The sequence below is a fragment of the Acanthochromis polyacanthus genome, chromosome 23 (assembly GCF_021347895.1).
Source record: "Acanthochromis polyacanthus isolate Apoly-LR-REF ecotype Palm Island chromosome 23, KAUST_Apoly_ChrSc, whole genome shotgun sequence".
In the NCBI taxonomy this organism is placed as follows: Eukaryota; Metazoa; Chordata; class Actinopteri; family Pomacentridae; genus Acanthochromis; species Acanthochromis polyacanthus.
Genome location: NC_067135.1, coordinates 6,357,777 through 6,382,913, shown reverse-complemented (window position 1 = coordinate 6,382,913; position 25,137 = coordinate 6,357,777). Strand labels below are relative to the sequence as shown.

General features: G+C 42.0%; 1 protein-coding gene across 5 annotated transcripts; it reads right to left on the bottom strand.

Annotated features, from left to right (window-relative positions):
* Positions 1 to 45: 45 nt before the first annotated feature.
* gigyf1a (GRB10 interacting GYF protein 1a) lies at positions 46 to 24,037 on the bottom strand. Of its 5 annotated transcripts, none has more exons than XM_051943633.1 (26): positions 23,772 to 24,037; positions 19,506 to 20,155; positions 19,353 to 19,416; positions 16,122 to 16,251; positions 15,740 to 15,835; positions 15,445 to 15,562; positions 14,799 to 14,907; positions 14,174 to 14,373; positions 13,027 to 13,256; positions 12,752 to 12,875; positions 12,399 to 12,584; positions 11,566 to 11,720; positions 10,824 to 10,989; positions 10,391 to 10,686; positions 9,978 to 10,078; positions 9,727 to 9,821; positions 9,550 to 9,623; positions 9,158 to 9,295; positions 8,755 to 8,967; positions 8,414 to 8,634; positions 8,089 to 8,246; positions 7,764 to 7,927; positions 7,116 to 7,160; positions 6,844 to 6,988; positions 2,513 to 5,731; positions 46 to 2,389 (listed from the first exon to the last, which is right to left on the bottom strand). In XM_051943633.1, exons 3-25 carry the CDS (start codon positions 19,385 to 19,387, stop codon positions 5,664 to 5,666), a joined length of 3,267 nt encoding a protein of 1,088 aa, XP_051799593.1. In that variant the 5' UTR covers positions 19,388 to 19,416; positions 19,506 to 20,155; positions 23,772 to 24,037; the 3' UTR covers positions 46 to 2,389; positions 2,513 to 5,663. The 5 variants fall into 5 exon arrangements, with proteins under 5 accessions (XP_051799593.1, XP_022049713.1, XP_022049714.1 ...); XM_022194021.2 differs by having other exon boundaries at positions 9,727 to 9,827; positions 23,772 to 24,036; XM_022194022.2 differs by having other exon boundaries at positions 9,727 to 9,827; positions 10,463 to 10,686; positions 23,772 to 24,036.
* Positions 24,038 to 25,137: the final 1,100 nt, after the last annotated feature.

The following is a 25,137-nucleotide window of genomic DNA, read 5'->3' as shown; positions in this document are numbered from 1 at the left end:
ACCCACTTCCTACATAATACAAATGAATGACAAACACAGAGTCAGTCACAGCTAAATGCTATTTATTTAGTATTTATTTTGTTCTTCAAACAAACAAAAGCCAAACTATTTACACATCTTTCAGTTGTTCTTTTTCCAAAACAGTTTCATTACATATATGCTGTTAGTTTAACAACATTCACAGACTTATTAAGCAGAGAAGCTGAGCTGACTGGGGTGTATCATATTATTAGGGTTGGAACAACAGCTAACCAGCAACAAAGAACCAGATAACTCTATATCTTTGAGTAGACAGACTGGGACGTGACAGGATCTTTTCTGAAGCTGCTGCCAATCGTTGGGGCTTTTTGACGACACAATACTGCAGTTTATCTGATCATAAAAGCCTGTGTAGTGCAGTAAAACAGATGACTGACCACTGATTCATACTACACCATATAATCTTTTAAAAATGTCAAACATAGGCAAGTCATTCACTAATAAAGAAGCTGACAGCATACTCATCTGTATAAAGTGAATTTCTCCGTTTTGGCAACTGACAGCAATAATCTGTAATCGTTTTATTCACCGAGTTAACAGGACTATGTGTTTTTTGGTAGTGGCATACTGAAGCCTACTGTGGCTGCTTTGATTTACAGCTATTGCAAATACCTACCCCACACAAAGTCTGAGTGAATCAAAATGCACAAAAAGCTGGTGGTATTCGAAAATTACCAGGTGCCATTTGGATTAAAAACTGCAAACTGTTTAGTTATTAAGGGTACAAAGAAAAACTATTGCTTGACTAAAAACATTAATCTCTTGAATCCAATAAGATACACAGAATAAGACACTGTCCAAGATTTTTTTCCCCCAGATTAAGACATCCGATTGGTCAATCCTTTATCTATTCAGTGCCATCAGAGATGGTCAGCAGCATTAGCAGAGGCACTGTAGGCCAGGTTGTGACTCACCAAGAGGTTTAGTGTCAAAACCCACAAATATCACAAATCCTGCAAGCTTGCTCTTACAATTACTCTTATTATACAAGTCCGAGTAGTCATCTCAAAACTGTAAAAAGTACCTTGTATCCTTCAAACCATTCAAGTCCCCTGGAGTGTAAAAACTAACCAAATGCACTAACTTGTATCTCAGTTTGACCCGCCAGTCTGGTTCAGTTTTGCTCAAAGCTGTGTATCCAACAATTATCACGCAGCAACAAGTCCGTGCTTGAAGAAAATTCTTTGCATCCTACCCAATCAGTTCAGCTCCTGACAGTACAGACTTGAGCCCTTTATTAAGCCTGCACCTTCAGCAATAATCTAAATAGGAAATCCGAACAAACCCACTCTTCATTTGAATGAAAACAAAAGGGCAACGAAAGCCAACCACCAGCAAAATTAGCTCAATCAAAAAACACTTACTGCTCTATTCTGTAGTTAACTAGTAACTTTAAAGGTGATCAGATGCACATGTAGCAGGTTTATACAGGACAATTCTGTTCACCAACAGAAAACAGTCTTGCTGAAACCTCTTTAACTTTAGAGTACAATTAACAAGGTGGTTTCCAACTCAAATTCGTCATTTAGAGAACATTTTCAGTTAGCCATTCAAGACTGAACTATACAATTTAAGGCATGTTGAACCAAGAAATAAAGCAAAACCCACTATGAGAGAAAAATCAAAACTTGTACATTATTTACAAAGCTCAGCGTTTATACTGATGAGCGTTGATGCTTGTGTGTCTTTGTGTGATTTGATATTGATGCATCCCTGTCGTGTGTGCAGACATGGTTCCAGAGGAGAGCCAATGTAACTTTTGCTGTAAGTGTGCATGTAGTGTGTCTGCCGCTCCTTTGGACTCTAGGATCTATGTGATGTGTGGTTTGTGTTCTGTCATGTTTCAAAGTCTTTTTTTTCTGTTTTTGTACAATTCTTTCAGTTCATCCAGTTCCACAGCTGCAGGGATTTCCGGGGGGCTGAGATGTAATCCAGCCACGTCCACCATGACTCAACCCAGCTCTCCGTCTCTGACGTCAGGGCAGGAGGGCAGGTCTTCTCGTCCCGCTGGTTAGAAGACCTCTACGCAACCTCCCCAAGAGTTTCAGGCCAAGGTGGGTGATGACATCTGGGCCAAACGTGCCTTTTTATCCTGTTCCTCGTCGGAGAGCATGTGATCAAATCCCAAACGTGAATACTTCCAACACAGATGGGATTGATGGTTGATAAACCTGTAACTTCGTCTGGTAACTGTCCAACTGATAATGCCAATGGCCTGCCCAATCTGAGGTCATGAAAAGTTTCTTAGGGTTTAAGTTCAACGGGACAGGTTTAGGGCTAACTGGTTCATTGGTCGGCTGTAGATTAGATCCTCCTTGCAGAGGGCAGCAAATAAAGCACAGCCAGACCCCTATGAGAAACCAAAAAGAAAGAGCACAAGACCTCATCACCACACTGTCCAAACAATGCTGAGGTTAACAAAAGCTAAAGGCATCAAATGAAGAGCATCAAGTAGAAAACAACAGTGTCTTACCAATGCCGAACCCTTTTCCTCCAGCAATCACTTTACAGCTCTCAAGGCAGCCATCAGGTTGGAAGCATCCTTGCCGAAAGCTCTTTAAACCCGTGTCTGCCTCTTCACTGCGTGTGTTGATCAAACACTCTTGGTGGACTCTTCGCAGCCACTGCAACATCCATTTTTGATAAGTAACTATCAGTCAGTCTTGGAGCCACTGTAGCATGTCCGACACACCTCAGTCCATGTGAATTTCCGTTCCGTCCCCGATTATTTCAGGGCTACTGGCAAACTAAAGGAAACTCACAGCGAGTCCATCTCAAACTATATTCAAAAAGATTGGTTTTCATGAAGAACATTCACTCCATATAATCAACGTCTCATGAATTTTCCTTCATCCATTTGCAAATTTTCTTTCTATTTTGAAAGATAATACAAAAATATGGTTATATACAGGAGGTGGGAGAAGACGTGCTTCTCGAGTCTCTTATTTCAGTTTGGGAATATCTTTTCAGTGACTTTGTCAAAGTCGTAGCAATCCTCCTGTTGTAATTGTGCTCCCATCCCCAAAATTGTACCTCACAGCTTGAATGAACAAAAGTGCATAGGTGAGTTGGTGAGGGCAGGGTGTGGGTGCGTAAGAGGGTCGAGGTGAAGACACGTGCACTAACCAGGTGTACTCATATTGCCTTCTCAGTTCCCTCTAGGGTTCTGCAGCCCTGCACTCCTTTCAACAAAACAGAGCCCATCCTTGATTTTTTCCGCCTCCACTCCATGGTTGATGATCAAGTCTCAAGACCCCAAAAGTTCCACTCAAAGGATCTTGTCCATGTTGTTGTGATGCCTGCCACTCTTCCTCAAAAAACCCCAACACCACTCAGTGTCCATATGGCAGAAGCGCACTTGCAAACCCCACCCGTCTTATGTGGGAACAAAATAGCCAAAAAGAAAAAACAAAAAAAGAAAAACAAAACTGCACCCACAGATATCCATGTGGTTTGTAAACAACCAAAGCTCCAGTATGGAATAGAAAGAGTCCTTTCTTTAAATTCTTAGTCACCATTTGTACGACCAGGATTGTAGAGGCAGTGTGTTCAACTGTATCCATCCCGAGTTTTTTTTTCCTTCTCCACCGTGTAAATGAAAAAAAAAAGACCTCGCTAAACTCTTTGAAGCTTTTTTGTATTTTGTTTCCATTTTTGAAATCTTCTGAGGAAAAAAAAATCTGGTATCAGCACGGGTTTCTTGTCATTTTTTTGGAATACATTCAATATTTTCTTAAGAAAGAAATAATACACACTTCACATGGCAATAATGAAACAAAAATGAAAAACAAATTAAGGAAAAAAATTAAAAACACACAACAAAAATAGCAGCCCCAAGTGCTCATTATCTTAGTCCAAATACTTTTTAAACTTTGTATATAATGTATATATTCATATATATTTTTCATTTTTAAAAAAAGAAAACTCGTCATTATCAAATTGCAACAACGAATAAGTAACACAATATGCTAACATTTCATGCACCGTTCTGTGCACTTGCACATTAAGATGCTGTATTTTTTTTTTCATAGTCAGAAACTCGACACCTTTCATTCACAAGTTCGAGAGCTGACAAAAGGCAACGTGATCACACCCCAGGAAAACAGACTGGACTAACCTTCCGATGGATCACCCCTAGACTGAACTAGAAATATTTACGATATAAACTTACATACTTTACATACACTGTGCTGAGCACTGACACACATCACACTCGCTCTCAAAAAAGAGTTAATGTCTCAATGGCCATGCACCCTATCCAAGTTCTTAGGCACAAATGTGCATTCATACACATACAAAACAGCACATGTATTCAAAATGAGTACCTGTAGTCTTAACTCATTTCTATGAACAGTAAATGAACATGTACTCTGAAGACACACGCATACAAAATCTCATTCAGATGCACACACAGAAATGTCCCTCATGATTCGCCATGTCTGCAAGTCCTTCACGGTCTAGAGACAGCTCCCCATGGGGAGAAGCTAAGGGAAATAAACTAGTGGTGGTCATCATGTGATGAGAGCAAAGCTAACATTTACACATGTATGCATTTCTATTTTTTTCTACGTGGGGATGAAGAGCTGGTGAGAGAAAGGATGTGTTGTGCAATTGCCCTCTCTCTCTCTCTCTCTCTCTCTCTCTTATTCAGTCACACTCTCAAAACACACAGATCAAGTCCCTGTTTGGAAAAGGACACACACACACACACACACTCTCTAAACATGAGAATACAAAATCACCATCTGAACAAAAAAGACAAAAATGGCCTCTTATGTTTCATACATCTTGGTAAGCAACAAAAGAAAAAAAAACATTGTGCAGACTGTATATTACTGACACAAACCAATCATCACACATCTGCCACTCGCTCAGTCACTCAGACACATTCACAAAAATATTCACTTCTATAACTAACCCCATTTGTTTTTTTGTTGTTTTTGTTATTTCTTTTTTAGGCAAGTGCAAATCTTCAAGTTTTTTATAATCCATTTTTCAATAGCTTTACTTTTTTTATAAACGTAAAAAAATGCTAAACAAGAGAAATATCAACAGTGTTTGTCTTTTGAGAAAGGATTTGCTCTCTGATAAGGTTTCAACTAAAGGTCCCCCTGACTTTGAAAACCTAACAGCCTGACCATTCACCCCACCGCCTGGTTCACCGCCCCCTTCCAGTTCTGACGCACACAGATGATGTGTGTGAACACATACCGTGTGCGCACTGATTCCGAAATCACACACACACACACACGCATACATACACACATATGAAAAAAAAACTATTCAAATCCCATCTCAATAAAGTGCATTAGTTCAGTATAAGGTGCTTAATCTTTTGAGTGCCAGAGGATACCCATCTTCCTTTTAACCTCGCCCTGCCTCACCCCCTCTCCCCCGCTCTAGTGATCAACTGGTGCAGCAGGGAGCCCTTTTTTTATCCATGCAGAGGGAAAGAAAGAGTGGGAGGCACAGATCTAGGCACCTCCACCCTGCACCTCCCCCTCGCGCTTGCTCCCTTCCAGCCCCCACCCCCTGGTTCCCCCAGCAGTGCACATTCGTCATCAGGTTTGTCTGATTAAAAGACAGAAGGCCTCAGGTAGCTATTGCTGCTGCGCTGCGTCACATCAGTAATCCTCCACCATCTCCATCTCATTCAGGCTCATACAGTCGGCCGTGTTGTGGAATGAGTACCCTGCAGGGAGGAGGGGGGGGAGGCAAGGAGGGCAGAGAGAAGGGATGGAGAGAGCAAAGTGAGATCAGAGGAGGGTGGGATGACGGGGAGAAAAGGCCAAGTCATGCTTTCTGCATCCACCTGAGCAAACCGATGTGGACTTTGAAAGCAGACAGCAGATGCACACGCAGTTCTGTTCATACTAGAACAGCTACGTGTCCGTCTGAGACACAGATGGTTGAATTGTCACTCATATCAAACAGAAAAACTCACGGGGTCGTTTCTGATCGGCTCTATTTAGAGGATATAGCAGGTGGTTACAGATTGGGCTATTGCACAGCGTCAATCTGTTTATTCCTGAGGTGTGTCGAGCACAGTGGGCTGATTTCTGGAGAATTTAGAATTTCTTACTGCGTTCGATAAGCTCAGACGAAAAGCTGGTACAAATCAAAACACCTCCAAAGGTGTGGATAAGGAAGAACAAGCTCACACAGTCTCAACTCTATCTTGGAATGTGCGGTCAGCCTGCTTGCATTGCAGACAGTCCACGCTGTGACAAATTCAGGGTTGTAAAAATACTACATTTACATCACATGTACTCATTTAGCCTCCTGAAGGCATGAACTGACCATATTATGACCTCATTGTTAGCAGAGAATGAAGACACAAGCAACAAAAATGATTTGATAGGCAGAATCCTCAGCTGTTCTGTCAAGGTCGTAATGTGAGAAAAGCTAACTCATACATCTCCAAACTTCAAATAATACATTTGCACTTCTTATGTCTAAGAAGTGCTGTTTAGGTGCTAAACTAGACACTGGTCACGTTTAAGCTAAGTATACAACATATGCATTTAAAATAGAGCAAAAGTACACATGCAACTACACAAAGATCAGACAAAAGCCTACTCTCCCAACACAATCAGCATCAACAGAGGTGCAAACAATTAGAAAGATGAAAGGATTTCTGCAGCTGCTTCAGAAAGCTGCACTTTTTGTATCTTGTACTCCATGTTGTGTTTTCTGCCTAGCTTTAATGCAGAAGTGTGTAGTTACTGACAGGTTGGGTAAACTGAGTTCACCAACGCTGGTCATTTCAGGGACAGAATGTTCAATGCTGGTGAGGTCACATACCTAAGATGCTGGGGTCAGAGTGCAGCATCATGGGCTGTTTCTTCTTCATCTTCCCCCCCTGGTTGTCATAGAGACCAGCCTTGCTCATGTGGTTGGCCTGAAACATGGACTGCAGCGTGCTTGGATTCATACCTCGCATTGAGTCCTAGAGGAAAAAAAACAAGGAAGGGAAAGAAAAATAAAGAGGATCATACATCATCTGGCCATTTGCACTAACAATTCATTTGTATGTATATTTATATCTTTAGTACAAAGGCATAAATTGCTTTTACCTGCAGAGGGAAGTTCATGTTCAATCCAGCCACTTCCTTTGATAACTGAGACACAAACATTTGACATTTTAGCCTGCTAATCGTATGTTAAAGAGCCAATGTTAAGCTGTTGTGATATTTTCATTTTTCTGTAGTGTTACAACTTATTTTGTACATATAAAAAGTCCCAACGCAATGAAAATGAATCCAGTTTCCTCGCAGTTTGCCATCAGGTCTGTTTCCTCATCATGGTTTGTCTTAACCCAATATGTTATCCAAATAAAGTACACAAATTCAACAACACATTGTTACATTAAATACAAATACAGGCAGTACAGACAAAAATGTGGACGGCAACCTTGCTTGTGGCATTCATTCCTCACAGCAGCAAATGAATTTTCACTTTTTCTTCAATCCAAATGTAGCTAGTAAAAATTAAAAGACATCGTAAATTAAAAACCAAAAGGAGGAAGCTTACGTCATATCGAACAAGTTAACCAGACAATACAGATTGGTGTGACTGTCGGTTTTCTGTGGGGAGGTCAGATCTGTCCTTACTATAAGCAAAAAAGCAGCCATCAGAAGGCACGATGCTTCCATAAAAACGAGTCGATGTCAGACTTTCCGCAAGCAGATAACGTCCGCATCTTAAAAGATCCTCTGACCTACCTGTTGCTGCTGTCTCTGTTGGTTGGCTTTCTGTTTGGCACGTCGCTCCAGAAACTGTTTGGCGAACTCTTTGGCTTCCACTGTGTCCCCTAGGTAGGACCGGATGAAATCCAGCACTGCATAGGGAGACTCCACCTCCTTCAGGTATGCCACAATTGTGGCAACTTTACAGCAACAAAAAGTTTAAACAATTAGCGACGCTGATTATGTGATAACAGAAGATTTATGTTGTAACTTGACTCAGAGCGACACACGGCTGTCTAAACTGAGGGTGAATTCTCCACAACGTTGACTTTACTAAATATGCAAAAGTCGATGAGCCTACCATCCAGAGAGGAGGAGGAGTTGTTGGCAGAGGTGTTGAGAGCGTGCAGCATCTGTTCACACCAGGTGGTGAAGCCGTCCTGAGGCTTCATGCCCTGCAGCAGCTTCAGCAGCTTCTCCTCCTCCTCCGTCCGCTTACGACGCATCATGTACTGATCACTATAGAGGATAAAAATGGTAATTACTGCGATCAGCTGAAGGACAAAAATGAGCATCTGCAATTTGCAACAGTAGACATGAAAAAGAGGTGTTTGTCAAAAGGTCGTTATTGTCCTATCACAGCATCCAGCATTGAATTTCATTTGATTTAATCTGACATAACTGACCTGAGTGAGGGGCTGCTGCGGCTGTTCTTTAAGCCCATGTTGTTGTTGCTGTTTCCACGCAGGCCGGTCTGATTCTTCACAGCCTCATCCCACATGCCCATGCTGCCTGAAGACCCTCCACTACCACCCTTACCCTCCATACCGCCTGGCCCACCCCACATGCCAACGCCATCCACCCACTGCCCTCCCATGGAGGAGCTGCCCATCGACATGCCAGGGTGCTGCAAACACAAAGTTAAATCAGGCTAAATGCGTCACCAACTATATGCAATTTTCTACTTTCAAGTTCAGACAACATGCCATCATTATTGCTGTGTGAAACCTATTGAGGTGACACTCACGCGGTCTCTCTGCTGCTGGGCTCTCTGCTGCTGCTGCTTCAGGAGCCTCTCTGCCTCTTGCTGCATTTCCAGCAGAGCCAGAGCCGGGGGCTTTCCTGCCTTACCGAGCCCTGAGGAGGAAGCCCCGCTCCAACTTGAGCCGCCTGCCCCAGGTCCCTGCTGCTGGGGGGTCTGCTGCAGCAATTTCATGATCAGTTCTTGCTGCTGACGACACTACAGGAAGATATGACATTTGTTACTGGGCGTGATCCGTATTATAAAGACGTTTTATTCATGAGGATTTTAACGTAGAGAAGTTCTTGCTCATTTTACGAGCAAAACAAACAAAAATGTCAGCATGTTTGCAGCTCCAAGGCAACATAAAATAGATTCAAAGGCAAAATTTCTCCTTCCTTTATCTCACCTGCTTGCGCCTGAAGAGCTCTTCTTCCTCCCTCCGTTTCTGCTCCTCTTGTTGCCTCCTCTTCTCCTCCCTTCGTTTACGCTGCTCCTCCTCCTCACGCTTCGCCCTGAGTTCAGCGTCTCGCCTCTCTTGCTGGAGCTGAGGGGAATAAATCGTTAAATTAAGTGTACGGTAATTACAGTTGACTAAGTCCTGGCTTTGGCGTTATTCAGCATCATTGTTAATCCATTTTCAGCTCAGCTACTGCCTGCTATTAGTACAAACAACCCTGAAATGTGTCAAATAAGCAACAGAAAATGGTTGAACTCTTTTCACTTCAAACATTTTACTACTAAAGTGAAATACAATAACAATGCAATGGCTAACAGAGTCCAACTTACAAATGAACTCACCTTCTGAAGCTGTTCGAGAGTTGGACCCTGAGTAGAAGGATTCATTGTTATGTCCCAAAGACTGGCTTCACCGCCTACAAGGAATAGCATTAGAATATGTTAGCAGCAGTAGCTACAGGGTCGCTTCATGTATCGCACATGCCAGCATATGAACATACAGCAGCAGTTTATCTTTACCTGACGGCTGTGAAGCTGAGGTATGCATGTCCCACATGGACCCTGTATCTGGCACTGACATCGACCTGTTCATCGAAGGCATCATACCCTGCTCACTGCACCTTGGATGTAAAGCAAAGCCCCAAATATGAATTCAGCTCAAAAATCACACTTCCGCGGATGTAAAACGACACAAACTAAATCGGGCACACTAATTAGTGAAGACCGGTGTACAAATGTGAGGCGAAACTTATATCTCCCCAAAGGCCCACCTGTTAATGAGCTGGAATAGCTGCTGCTGTTGGAGCTGTTGATAAAGAGCTGCTGCTGCCAGCTCCTGTTGCTTTTTCAGGCGCTCCTGGTCCAGGTTTCCCTGAGGAGAGGTTGGAGATCACTAGTCAATATGAAGCATCTTCAGACCCAGAATACAAAAACAAACAGTTCAGCCTAAAAATAGATTTGCTTGTGGCATGTTTTACCAATAGCATTTAAACATTACAATGGTCTATCTTTGTATTTCTATTATCTGATCTACTATGCCACATTCAAAGGCAAACCTGGACACATGACTGTATTTATAGTGTTTGGTAAGTTTATATGCAGCATTATATTAAATGGGAAAAAAATTCCTTAACTTGTCTTTTAACTCAAACTCAAATTAAAAGAAATCTTGCATTATCACAACCTGTCTATTCATGTGCCCTCTCACTTGCATCCTCCCCTCCCCATCCTCTAGGTTGGCTGAGCTCTGACTCACAGTCCCGGCGGGCCCCCGGTTGGGCTGCGGGCGCTGCGTTGGTGGTAGCTGTCTCACCAGCAGGGGCGGCGGGGAGGGCCCTGGGGCGAAGGGAACACGGCCCCACATCTTGATGACGTCCCCCAGGGGTTGGAAGCCTTCATCACAGCCCCGCTTCACCAGCAGGGTCATGGTGAAGTAGCCAGCCTGGAACCACTCGCACATCTCCACAGTGGTAAAAGGACCTGGTTTGAGGGTACGTCAGAAACAGGTTTACAACGCACAAACTGGGCTTACGCAGATGACTTTCCTCACTTTATTCCAACAAAGCTATGTAATATGTATACATGAATGAATAAAATTCCACTGTGTGCAAATGTACCCTGGATCTCTCCCTGGGGGTCCTTGTAGAACCACTTCATGGCAGCCTCATGATTTAGCGGCAGAGCAGCTGCTGTGTTTCTGCTCTCCTGCTGCTGAAGAGCCTGGGTGAAACACTCCTCCTCCAAAGAGGTGTCCTGCAGTGATGCCACCATCTTTTCTGCCTCCTACACAAGCACACACACACAAACAGACTCATTACTTACTGAGATTAGGGCCAACCTTCACTTTGTAATAGACCACTTTCAGTGTGGCCAAACAAGAGTAAATCAGCTTCAAGATCACCTTGGACATGGCTGTATTACTAAACCTTAGTTAAAGGAAGAAGAAGGAGCAGTTAATGCTTTCAATTTGAGCTGGGAAAATACACCAGCAGGTCCAGTGAGCAACAACTGGTATTTCTTCAGCAAAAGTTCCATGAATTGTCCATGACTGACAGGCATCTTGTCAAAAAATAGCTGAAACATACAAATTTAGCCTGGTAGGGGGCAGCAACTATCTGACAGAGCTGAGATGGAAGTAAAAGTGTGTGCATTAGTGGAACAATTAGAAGTTTGCCAAGTAGAAGGGGAGACAACTATTGTCAACAAGTGACAAATCTGTAGCTATTACTATTCCGCTGCAAAATAATCACGAGTTTAATCCCTCATCTCAGGAGAAAATACCGTGCTAATGCACTTTCTGACATGATTACACAATAATTCTGAGACAGATGCTTGAGATGGGCCTCCTGTTGTTTCTACCTGCTGCAGGTGTTTCATGCCTTCATCGTCCTCGGTGTCTCCTCCAGATGGAGGGAGGAGAGGAGCAGCAGAGGAAGGAGGTGGGGGAGGCAGGCTGGAGGAGGTGGCGGTGCTGGGGCTCAGCTGGGCCTTGGAGCCCCCTATGGAAGCAACGTCTGCCACAAAAACAACAACAAGAACAAGAAACAAGAGTAAAACAATGGGTCCTATTTTTAGCATTTCTATTTAAGGGCTAGTGATGTTGGATGTGAGCGCTAGAGCCACCTACTGGCTGTGTATCTGCTAAGAGCTGGAACAGCAGGTTCAGTAAACAAGATATTAAATAACTGTGGCTAAACATATTGTGTATCAAACCAAAATATCCATGTGGCCAAATTTCCCCTCTCACAACACTGTCCTGTGAGTAAAAGGGCGACAAGTCAAGACTCCTGAAGCTATATATTGTTTAGCATTTGACTATTTTAAGTGGCTAAACCCTCATTTTGATCCTGTCAGTATTGCTGCGACATTCTCATGGCTGCTTGAGAAAAGCAAGGCATGAAGGCGTTGACCAATGAATTCTAAGCCATTGCTCATTAAAATGCTGGTCTAAAAACATTTATCCTGATTTTTTCCCCCTCTCACAAATGTATTATTAAATGCTTATTGCATATGAAAAAGAATATGCTGCATACAAGTATTTCGTATTCTTAAAAGAATAGGAGTGTCTGAAACTGTCTAATTATAGAGACAGATATATAATACTGCTGCTGACCTAAATATCTCTATTTGGCCAGTATCACAGAAGTCTGCCAACAACATAACAAAATCCAGAGATCTTTGGAACAAGATACCTTCGCCAGGCGTGCTGTTGGCCTTGACAGAGTGGCTGTTGCTCAGCTGAGTGTTGTCCACCACTTGACCAGCATTGCTAGGCAGGGACTCCAGAGATGGCGGGGTACAGTGGGCTGGAGGAGAGGAGGAGGGTGATGCTGGCTTTGTCTCGCCATCCCCTACAGCAGAGATGGCTTCTTTACTCTCTGAGAGGCCAGGGGTGGAAGAAAGGAAGGAAAACACTTTGAGTTGGATGGCACGATCATTAGTAATCAATTCTTTCTTGGCCGAGTGATCAATGAAGAAAATTGAGTAGCAAAAGGTGCAGCCCGTTCTAAATAATCAAATAAAGAAAGATCAGGTCTTTCCTCACCCTTTTCCTTGTCTCCTTCAGCACTGTTTCTCTCTGTGTCAGCAAGGCTGTCCTCCTCATCCTCCTCTTCCTCGATCCCCTTAAACTCCAACTCCTCCTCCAGGATTGTCTCCTTGCCACCCTTCTGACAAGGGAACACCAGGAGAAGTAGAAACATGTTGATATATGAAGTGTGACAAATGCTTAAAAAAAAAACAACAGTGCCTAAATTTCAAGAACAACTTGTATTTTCAACAAAGTTCCATTTAATCTTTCCTCCTCAAAGCTGTACATACCTTCATCGGCATAAAAGCTCCAGAGGAATCAAAAGTGCCCATCTCCCCATCCTCCTCATCTGTACACCACTCGGGCAGGCCGTCCCTGTCATCCTCTAGTCCCTCGCTGCCTGCACGTCGGCGGCCGCCACCATGACCCTCAGAGTCCCGGAAGTCGAAATCAAACTTCCTCCTCCGACTTTCCCCTGGACCGCTGTGGTCCCGCCAGCCTGCTGAGCGAGGACCACCATCTACCAAACGGATAAACCACAATCAGTGCTAACATTCTATGGAGCAACGCTGAGAACCTAAGCCTTTACAAAGGTAACAAAGTTTTATAGGATGCACGCAATTCAAAGTTACAGAAGTTGTTATGTGGTAAAGTCTTACAGCAACAGCCCCAGGAGGTGAGATATATATCCTGTCACTAGCTGCTTTATTTTCAAGAAAAGAAAGGTCCAGAAAGGGTCATGCAAAAGTGACTGGTGTGTTCACAGAAAATGCGGAAGCTTTCAAGTCCTGATTTAAGCAACATCCTGAACAAAACCCTTCACTGCCACTAGATGTCAGTATGCCTACCTCTAAACTGGAGCTGCTGCCCTACTGTTTAACAGAAGTTTAAGGTCACAGATGTCTACGGTGGACTAAGCAGTAAGATAAATCACTGTCCACTACTCAGGGCGTTTTAATATTTAATGTCCATTATCAGCATTCACCATGCATAGTTTTGCACAACCCACTCCAATATGGAAAAAGTGAACTGAAAATAACATTGTTTCGTCACACTTCCTTAAATTGTAACATTTGGCTTTATATTTCCTTAAAGGCACAGATTATTATTAATTCCATAAAGAACCGGAAAAGTAAACTGGGATGGGTTCCAGATCTAACGTATTTAAAACATAGAACTTGATGATTAAAATTCAGTCTTAGCCAACTCCTCTGTGTTGGCCGCTCATTTAGTTCAGTGAAATTCAGTAGTTTGACAGAGCAGCTGCACAAAATTAGACAGAAAAACTGCTTGACTGCTGCCTTAACACTCTTTTAGAGAGAAAAAAATCATGAATTAATCAATAAAGTTGTTGATTTTTCTCATGTATAGCTTTCGTATTTAACACAAACAGTTCGAGGCAGCACTGCAGTAAATAAATGTTTGTATTTCTCATACCATCCCTGCGGGGTCCAGCAAGTCTCCAGTTGCTGCCTGGCTCCCCCTCGTCCTCCTCCTGCTCCTCCCGGAGGGTGCGCCAGTTATCACTGTCAGCCCTTGTGTACTCCTTCCTCCCCGGACCCCCGGGACCTCCAGTTTCTTCAAAGCCAGGACGCCCCACCTCCCGCCGCAGCGGCTTCTCAAATCGACGCTCACCCCTGAGGAAAGGAGGGAAATGGAGAGAAAATTATATCATTTTGGCGATAAAGAGAGGAAAGCAACATCCAAAACACGAACCAGGACGTATCCCAGAGAAATATGCCCAGCCATCATTTGCATTGCACAACCACAGACACCAAATCATTCATTTAAACCAGAACCATGAAGAAAAATTTTGAAAAAAACACAACAAACTCTAGTTTAGTCTAAGCAGATAAGAGAAGCTGCCTGCAAAAATGAGATAAACTTTCCCACAAGAACTCTACAAAAATCCAAAGCAGATTATAGAGTTTATTAGACTGGATGACAGCTCCACTCAGCAGGGACAAAATAGGCTCTTACTACGCAATAAAGAATTTGGAGTCATGATTGACACGACCTTACCAGCATTTAAGGGCATTTCTGTGCCATGTTTTTTCCTTACCGGTCATCCCAGCTCTGGCTGCGGTGTATCTCCCGGACGCTGCGGCCGAAACCCACCTCTGCATCTTCAATACTTCTTTGGTAGAATCCACCTTCACCACGGCCTCGACCTGTTCAAACGCACAGAGAAGAAGGCGCTTGTATTTACTATATAATCACATGGCTGAGAAAAGTTGTGATCAGCTCAAACGCCTTCCATCAGTATTTAAGGAGCTTGGGTCTACTTTAACCTGCAGGCAGTCAAACTACCAAAACATCCACTTAAAGACCCATCATTCTTCTCACTTGTTTCCTTGGCTGTTCTGAACCGGATAGCTAATGTTTACATTGGCGTGTGTGGGGCGCCATGTGTGGACAAGGTGAGTTCATGAGCCCAGTGGTTTTAGGCAGGTGCGGCTGGACAAAAGGAGGACTATTTAGACAGGCCAAGAGGAAATGTGCTGCATCAAGATGGTGGAAGAAAGAAGGGAAATAAACACTTGAGTTGTCGCCTTGAATAAACTGTTTGACTTTGGCTGGATGAAGGCCATTGTAGTTTCAGCCAAAGGCTTTGGGCAGCGTTTCTGTTGCTGTTGGACACTTAGGCTAAATCAATGCTTTACTTTACTATCTTCTCTCTTCCATTGAGTGTTTTCGTTTGCCTTTACCTCGACCACCTCGCGTGGCCCCTCGTCCACGGACCACTCCAGCTGGGGCAGCCCCGCTCACTCCTTTTCCCATGAGCCTCAGCACTGCCACACTGTTCACAGACATGGAGAAGTTCCTCTGCGGAGTGAGTGGAAAGAGCAAAAGGGAGGAATGTGAGGAATGTGAGCTCACAGGCACATCTGTCAGCCAAACGAACAGCTCGCTTCGAAACTGAGATTGTAGTAGGGCAACATGATAAGGCAGAAACACTTCAGTATTTGCAGATGTCAGTGCATCTGTGTGTTTGGAACAGACCTGCTCCTCCTCAGTGAGAGGCACCAGTGCCAGTGGCTGCATGGGCTCATCTTGCAGAATAGCAGCAAACTCCTTATCCTGCATGTCCTCTGGGACCTAAAAACAACAACAGCAGGATCTTGAAACATCTTTCAAGGCTGAAAAAAATGACTTCACAAGTAAATAAATACATAAAGACCTAAAAACAGGTTTTTATTTTTGATGATGAAAATATTTAAAACGGGAGCAAAGATACTTTAAAACAATATACAGCACTGTACATGGGTTTTCCAGAAAATGCTCGGTCATTTTCAGCCGACAATTTCCGCAACGTTGCTGAAATCCGATAGAAATGAAACATGAAGGTCTGAGAGAAATCAGGCAGCGGTTTCTCCCCACTAACCTTGTTGTCTTTGATATAAAGTGCTAACATCTCCTCTCGGCCGTAGCGGTACTCGGCCAGCTTGTACTTTGGCATGGCGGGGGAAGGAGGGGGGGACGTCACACTCCCCCCACTGGACAGTGCACGAAGCCTGTGTGATGAAGAGCACAGGAGCCATTAGGGTTTAGAATAATGCACTCTTAACATCAACATTTCTTCGTAACCAAGGCCACTGGTCAATATTGCAACTGGTTAGTCACATGTTTGCAGTGCTTCTTCGTAAAACGCTGAAAAAAAAAAAAAACCCTTATAAATAACATAGATATCTATTGTGTAACCTTGGTGGTGTTCCTATTAATGTGAATTGGAAAAAATATCTAATAGCATCCATCTTGCCGCGGAGAAAAAAAGAATTTCCTAAATGTTCTGTAACAAATCAACAATCCTCCCACACAGGTCCCCCTGAATACACTTGGCTCAACGCAGATGATATATTAGCTTTCCAATCTCAAGATTTCATTTTAAAAAGCTATTACTAGCAGGCCAGCTTCCAAGGCCTGCTGTTTAACAATGGCTCCATTCACATGCTTCTACAAAGTGTGTCATTGACTCACAGCCCCACATCAAAACCATATGCAGCTCAGAGATGGAGAGGAGGGTGTGGGGTGTAAAAGGTAAAGAAAAGCAGCACGAAAGACCGGTCGGCAGACGGTAAAACCGAGCGGAGCAGCGACTAATATACATAATAAGAGGAGAGCTGAGGAAACATGACAGTGGGTGGGGTTATGAAATATTCTTGCACAACTGCATCCACTTCACTGGTATTTACCTTAGAAAAAGCTAGCTTCCCTCCTTAATAGGACAAAGAATGGCATCCAGAACATTTTCCACACACTTCAGTCTGGACATTTACGATCCTTTCTGAGAGCCTCGCAAAGGCCGCTCTAATAAATGTTACACAAATCCAAATGCATGGCAGATTGTTTTCATTTTGAATTCTACCACAGTGACTAACATACTCACGGACTAGCGCCAAGAAAACCTCAAATGGTCTAAATAATTTTGTAACGTTAACAGCTTTAAAAGACTTGTAAACACGCTGGCCAGACAGCTGTGTGTGGTGAGCGCAAGAAGTGACCGCTCCGTAGCCGTATTAAAAGGGTACGAGGATAAAAGTGGGCTAGAAGGGCCGCTGAGAGGAAAGCAGCTGCAGATGTGCAAAGAGAGAAGTATTCGGCGAGGCTGGCACTGCACCAAGAATGCACACAGCAGTCGCAGGCCGTTAGAGATGGAGTGCTACCAAACTGGAGACTACGCCCCCCATTAATCGCTACACAAACATTCACCGAGGAGGAGAAACAGCAGAGAGACAGAGCGATGGACACAACGCTGCTGTGACAATAGCTCCAGTTTGGCGTCGGGTACAAACTGTTGTGCCACAGTTAGTGATGAAGAAAAAAAAACATGGTCTTGAAAACATTAAATTGCACATAACACCCCACTGAACTCTGTTGTCACTACTGTGGATAGTTATGGTGATTTACTATCACAGAGATGCTGGCTAGACTATTAGTCCAAAGCAAAACATGCAGCTAACAATTATGTTCACGATACGTTAATCTCCCACTTATTTTCCAAGTTAAAAGCTGTGTCAGAAAAAAGTGAAAAGTCTCAATTTCCCAGAGCTCCAAGTGATAACTTCATACAGCCCATTTTGTATAAACAGTCGTAAACATTGAAATATCAAATTCAATACTGCTATTGCTTTGAAATTATTCAGACAAATTGGTAACGCATCAAAATAGTTACCTCTGAACTCCAAAAAACTAACCTGCAGGTTTTGAAAAGTATATTATCTTCACGTATCAGAGCCAGGAATTACAAGAACAAAAAGAACTTTTAAATTTTCAACTTTTACTATGTGGTGTTTGGCTCTGTTGGCTTCAAATCGTGATCATAAAATATCACTTTATTCTACATCTCATTTAAATGCTCTACATAATAAACGGTTTCATGCAAACCAGATTCTACAAAAACTCAGGCAGGATGCAGCTGAACAGGGCTGCAGGTTGTGTTTCTACAGAGCAGATAAAAGACAAAAGTATTAAAAATGGAAGTTAAATATCTAGAGAATGCACCTCCCAGTATTTCTAACACCCGACGAAGTTATAAAAGTTAAAAAAGGTCTACTTTAATTTTTCTTTTTGGAATGATTTATGGCATTCTAACTTTTTCAAACTGCACTAAAGACATGTTGGGGTTCTGTCTACTAGTCATGGTTGTGCTGTTTCCTTGGAGATGCAGGACTTTATATTGCAGTGAAAAAAGAGCCCACAATGAGCAGAAACGTGACAGGAAAATTCCTTGGGGTTCAGAGGGTTAATACTCTGTCCAATCAGTAAATCACTCCAGCTCTAATCACCAGAAATATGAGCGGTATTTCATATGAATGCTTCAGGCTGTCAAAGGTTGAGCTGAATTTGGTTAAAGTGACCTCAAAAAGTAAAGCCAGATTGCCGCCACATTCACAATGGACACTGTGGTCACCAGAGGACAAATCCCAACCTTTTCATTAACCTTCTGATCTTTCATTGTGCCATCATCAGGCGAGAACAAAGGTTTTTTTTTTCCTGCACTGGGGAATTTTTGGAAGCACCCAAATGGGTTTTATTGGAGCCAGCCCAATGCAAAAAAACACCAAAATGATAAGAACTGAGACGAAAATTACATTGTTCAACCAGTTTTGTTAATTAGGCTTTCATTTACTCCAACATAATATGCATTTTTGTTATCCAAGAGTCAGAAAAAAAGAAATTACATAGATATGTTAAATAAGGTAACACAGGCCTATTGCCTTTACTGTACATGGATCAGTCATGCTGTTATGCGTCAGCCCCTAAAGGCCCACTCTGAACTAGGAAAACCCCAGCAGAATGTTCATTTTACACAGGAAATTATCTTGTAATGTAGGCAAACTGCCATGAAAACAAATGGCCACATTAAGTAACGCTCTCTGTCAGTTAGACATAACAATGGAGCATGCAGATTTAAGCTAAGCTTCTTGATACCAACAGCGAAGAAAATCCTCAAAAAAAAATGCAGATAATAATTCAAATGCTTACACTGCTGCAAGAAAAGTATGAAAGTATCACAACAGGAACCACACTGAATTTCTTCAGGAATTACTTCCTGATGTATTAAGAAACATGATGAAACTATGTTGAAACAATGTAAAGAAATCTGCTCAATTACCATTCTGGGCCGAAGTTAAGAGTCTCAGCAGTCATATTCCTCACGTCCACACAGAACTGAGTATCTGAAGGTGAAGAAACATTTTCTGTTAGATTTTCTGCAGAAAAGCACTTAGTTAAATGTGGATGAGCAAATGGGGCAAAGCCTACTTACCCTGTCCAGATAATCGGAGCAGGCTGGACTGGGCTGGACCAGGCTAGAGCTGGCTGGCTTTAGTTAGGCTTAGGTGACTAGAAGGCTGAGTGGTGCTTAAGCTGTGGTCACAGAGCTCCCCAAACACACAGACACAAAGAGAATAGCTGCCAGTTTCAGGTGCTTGAGGAATACCAGGTTATCAGGTCCTAACTAGGTAAAGGAAGGGGTTTCGACGATAGTTTGGAGAATGGAAGCTCCTGCTACTCACAGCCGAAAAAGGTTGTTAAACATAAAAAAGAAACAAAAAAGAACCTTGGAAATTAACGATGGAACAAAATAAAACACTCTTGCTAGTAATAATGTTTTCTTTCTTTTGTTTTTCTTTTTTTTTTGTTTTTTTTTACAGCAGTTATATCTCACATTAAAGTTAAAAATACGAACTGATTCATCAAAAAAAGTAACGCGGGAACAAAATAACAGCCAAAACAATGAATCGGGCTGCTGGAACAGCTGCCAAGAGCAGACGCGACTCCAACTCCTCTTCTCCTTTCTCTCTCTCTCTCACTCTCTCTCGCTCTGTGCCTTTTCCTCTCGCCCCAACTGAAATGTGGATTGACGGAGACCCTCCAGGTAACTCCTTTATTTCCTGTCCTCCTCCCTTTGCACCACTGGAAAAAAGAAGAGACCGAGACATGGGATCAGAGAAGTCCAACAATTAAAGGAGAAATGGGAAGAGTATCCTGAGAAGTGCACACTTGATAAATGAACTTCTGGTGAGATGCATTTTTACAGCTTGGCAGTTCACCTATACTGTGAGGAGAGGAAAGGAAGTGTAATTTGATTTTCCGCTGCAAAGCCTCGACACACTATTTACACGGTGCACCCTGGGCTCATTGAAAGGTACCGGCCCAGTTCGATCAATCTGTTACAGCACACTGAGCTGAGGGAGAAGCACTGTGGTGTTCCTTCACTGAATAAATGAAAACTACTCCTAGTCTCGCACTCGGTGGAGGACCAACGTCTCTGTTGCTCACAGAAGATTTTCCATCCATAAATGCAGAGAATCTATTTCAGTGATGTTGTCAACCAGCTGCTTCTTAAACCATGCAGCTGGTTGGGGATAGTTTCTGAAAATGCCATGGCAACTAAAACAATATCCAAGCAACTAAAATACAACACATGCATACAGTGTACATATGATGTGGACGCGCAACCATTATGTTCGTACATATTGAACAATTCATTTCAGCTACAGTTAAGCATGAACCATGTTTTCTATTTTTAACCATCTTGAAAGTTGGGTTTTTCACAGTGCTGCTCTCTAGAACAGAACCAACAATTCACCACCACTATCCCTGCTGGGTAAATTTAATGTGTGCTTTAATATATACCCTTTAAAGAGTGGTTGATATAACATCATATGCAATGACATTGATGTTTTCCAAGCTCAATTAAGCATTCGTTTTTGCAGCTGTTCAGCATTCAGGTGTGAGTGCATGCTTATTTTTTTAGTTTTTAATACTTATTTTTACACACTTTTTGAAGTCTCTGGGCTTTGTAGGCTAATTAAAGGACAAGAAAAGGCAGTAAAAAGGTACAACATTTAAATTAGGATGGCCTTTGATCGAGCAAGATGTTAGTCGCGGTTTCTCAACAACACATCGAGGAGAAAATAGTCCCAACCCCAACTGAACCGTTAAATTAAAAAAACTAAGCCTACATATACACATATTAAAGTGTCCTTAAGAGTAATATTTCAGAGGTATCATAACACCATCATTTCCTGTGACTTAAATAACACATCAAAAGCATATTTTATTGGCTGTGCTCAATGACAATCAGTGCTTAAGTTCAAAATAAATGCTTGCTTACGGTTGGGTGACATGCTATATATAATGCGAGCAGATAGAAAATTGTTCACGGTCAGTGATTTGGTGCTGTTTCTGAGGGGGTATGCTCATGTGCAATGCTTCGCATTAGCACAACTCCTAATGGCTATATCTGGCTGGCAGGGCTTTAAGCATCAATAGGATAACATGCCAGAATTCAGGCATTTCAGGTACCTCAGGTATCAATAAAAGATGCTGCCTGTTTTGCTCCTCTCTATTAATAGACTTAGCCACTGGTTCACTGTAAAAACCTGAGAGAAACTGTAGTTTTTAAATGCTAACAGAACAATTATTACATTGGTTTTGCATAAATCATAATAAGCTCTTAATTCAAGTGTGGCTCTTACTGGCTTTTTATAGTTATGTAATTTTCTTTTAAAACAATGTAAATTAACACAGTAGGATTTTCATAAATTGCTGGCCATCTTTTGCCCCTTTTATTGCCAGAGTTGGAGCTTGTGCGACACTGTGCCGGTTAACTGCAACCAATTAGCACTTTTTAACGATGGAAAAGTAGAGTATCTGACAGCCTCCCCTATGAGTAGCTCGAAGGACATTTGCTAACATAATTAATAACACTGCAATACACCAAATGTTTAACACATCAGACAAGTGGAAAAGTGATACCGACAGGTCCAGTTTACGTTCCAATGCACTGTGGGTATAAATTATTAATTTTCCTTTTAGTTTAATCTGCTGGCGGTACAGTTGAAGCTCTGTGTGTTTGCAAAGTGAGGATAAGTCAGTCTTTACAGTAACTTAAGAGACAAGTGGTTGCAAAATGAAGGTGAACTGGAAAAACACGGCCCCTTCAAAAAAAACATTAACCATTAGGATTAGGGCTGCACAACATATATTTTCAGTGTTGACACTGCAATTGCACATGCAATAATCATATAACACATCACGGCATAGCTTTTTTTGTTGCTGTCTGATACAAAAAGAAAGCTTGCAGTCCGACAGAAAATATTTTACACACATTTAAAGGTTCTTAGAGACACACATAAAGTTTGCTTTAACTATATTTACCAGTCAGTGTTTGTTGATATGTTGTGCCACATTTGCAGAGTGAAATTACTGAAGAAAGAACATCTGGTTGGAAACAAAACTCCAACATCTTTTGTATATATTTCAGCTACAGAAAGGATGATGCTGAGGAATTGTCGCCACCACGTGAGAGAGCACAACTAATTTGTTTGAACATTTGAATCAGGATCACACAGCTCTGTATTACAAGTGCAAAGCCACATCTGAATGCCATCCAAAGCAAAAAGCTATTCTGGATGACTCTGCCAGTGTTACACCATATGAGAAAGGTATCCAACAGTACGTTTAATCTTTTATTAAAATATATCTTTTCATTGTCTATGCAATTGCACTCCCATACTCAATCACCCAAATTATTCTAGAAATATTAGATCTTTACCAATCGTTTTCAATGGCGTTTAATTTCTAGGAAAACATAAGTTCATATTGAACTGCAACAAATAAAAAAAACAACTATATTCGAAACATCTGCAGCACACTTGCTGTTATTTTTGTTTTAAACCACTTCATTATTTAAAAGCAGAACACACTGGGCAAACAGTTGACATTTTTAGTCTCCAATACCAACTCTGCACTCTGAAAACCAAAGCAAGGTCACGCAAAAATAAGTCTGCTTGCAGGATATGAAATTTCTTATGCATTTAAATACTTATGCTTTTGAAAACGTGGCGGGATAAACTAAAAAATCCATCTGCTGGAATTCAGCCTGCAAATCTATGTTGCAAGTAGCTTCCACTAAGTGTTAATTTACAACTTTACCGAAATGAAAAACGTCAAAATGTTTGGTCCTAAAGGCGACTAACATTTAGACAGAATAGCTCGAGTTGGCATTAGCTTCCGTTAGCGGTTGCGAGCTACATTAGCCCATACATTGTTCGCCTTCCAAGCTAATTACGGCAGATCGATTTGGGGGGAAACCACGACAAATCAATCGAAGCAGCAGTATTTGCACCGAAATATCATATTTCCGATGCATAACAGAGATGGCTAGCTAGCTACCCTAGCACAAGGTATGCGTTGATCGTAAAGGCCTTGGCTCGTCGGTTCAAATGACACCAGATATGATGGCGGAGGGGGGCGGAGTGTTAGGATCAGACTCCCCGGCCTGCTCCGCCAATGTGCGGACGACCACCTCCACTCCGCTATCGGTTACGAGTCACGGCTACTCGCGTCGTAAACAACACAAATACACACAGAAGACAACAGAGTTCAAAATGTAAGACAACTCAGCGGAAAATGCTAGTAAAAAAAAATCCAAGCCATTCGAGCTGCGGGAGCCGAGGCTAACTTGTTAGCTCGCGTTAGCCACCTAGCAAAAGACAAGCTGCAAAGAGGAACCATGGCTTACCTTCACTGTTTATAGCTACCAGACTGCTTGTCTGCACGCTGCGTCTACGGCCACTATATCGTATGCATTGGTCTCTTTAAACACTGTAAACGTATTCATTCGACAGAATAGTACTTTCAGAAAGTCGTGCTCTGTGTTTTATTTATTAATTTTTCCCCTCTCCTCCTACGGTCGCTGCTGCGTATCAGTGTGTGTGTCTGCTGGCTCCCAGTCGCTGCTCTTCTTGTTGTTTGTGTTTCGGAAACATGGCCGTCCGTGTGACACCACGTGACTGGACATTGACAAGCGGCTAACCAATGTTGTAGCAGAGCAAACACACCCCTATTTACCAGCACCGGACACCGACAGACACTAGTTAAAGCACATAGTCTTTTAAAACGGACGGGTTTAATTTGGTAGCAAGCCGAGGAACGATTGCAGATTTAGCATGTAGTTATATTAAAATAACTGCATGCATGGAGGGAAAAATCTAGCGCAACACCTCAGACTGTACAGCCTCCTTTAGAAATGCACTCCTGTGTGAATCTGAATGTGTCGGCTTCGTATTTCAGTGAACACCCTGTTCACTTTTTTCGGAAATCTTTGCCAAAATCCGACATTTCCGTGTCAGTTTAAACACAGCACAAATGTGAATTGCAACATCACATTAACTCAGAGGCACTAAAAGGTATTTCAAGTTGTGTGGGTCAATTTAGGAAAGGGGTTTTCCGCATTTCAGCATCAATTTTGTTCCATAACCATCACAGAGAAGCTTCATTTATGCCAAAATCACAATTCACATTTAACACTGATCTTGTTTTACAACTTAATATCGTTCACAAACTGAAATGCCCATCAAAATAAACCTTTATTTACAACTTAACATTGTTGGCAAATTATAAGGCCCATGGGGAAAAAAACATTATTTACAATTGAATACTGTTTAGAAATTGAAATGCCCATAAAAACAAACCTGTATTTACAGCTTAACATTGCTTACAAACTGTAAGGTCCATGAGAAAAAAGCAAACAAACATTATTTCCAACTTAACATCATTTACAAACTCAAATGGCCACAAAAATCTTTAATTACAGCTAAACATTGTTTACAAACTGAAATGTCCTTAAAAATAAACCTTTATCGACAACTAAATACTGTTAACAAATTGAAATGCCCGTAATAAACTTCATTTAAAACCTAATATTGTTTACAAAATGAAATGCCCATAAAACAAACTATTATTTACAACTAAACATTGCATACAAACTGAAATGTCCGTAAAAAAACCTTTATAAACAACTGAACATTATTTACAAACAGAAATGCCTATAGAAATAAACCCTTATTTACACCTCTACATTGTTTACAAACTGAAACGCCATCATA

Coding starts and splice junctions, on each gene's coding strand:
- gigyf1a (XM_022194021.2), bottom strand. CDS start 19,387: ATGACTGCTGAGACTCTTAACTTCGGCCCAGAATG. Junction 7,928..8,088: donor CTCCTCCTCCTCTCTGGATG/GTAGGCTCATCG, acceptor GTTGCTGTAAAG/TTGCCACAATTGTGGCATAC. Junction 5,732..6,843: donor CTCTGACCCCAGCATCTTAG/GTATGTGACCTC, acceptor TCCTCCCTGCAG/GGTACTCATTCCACAACACG.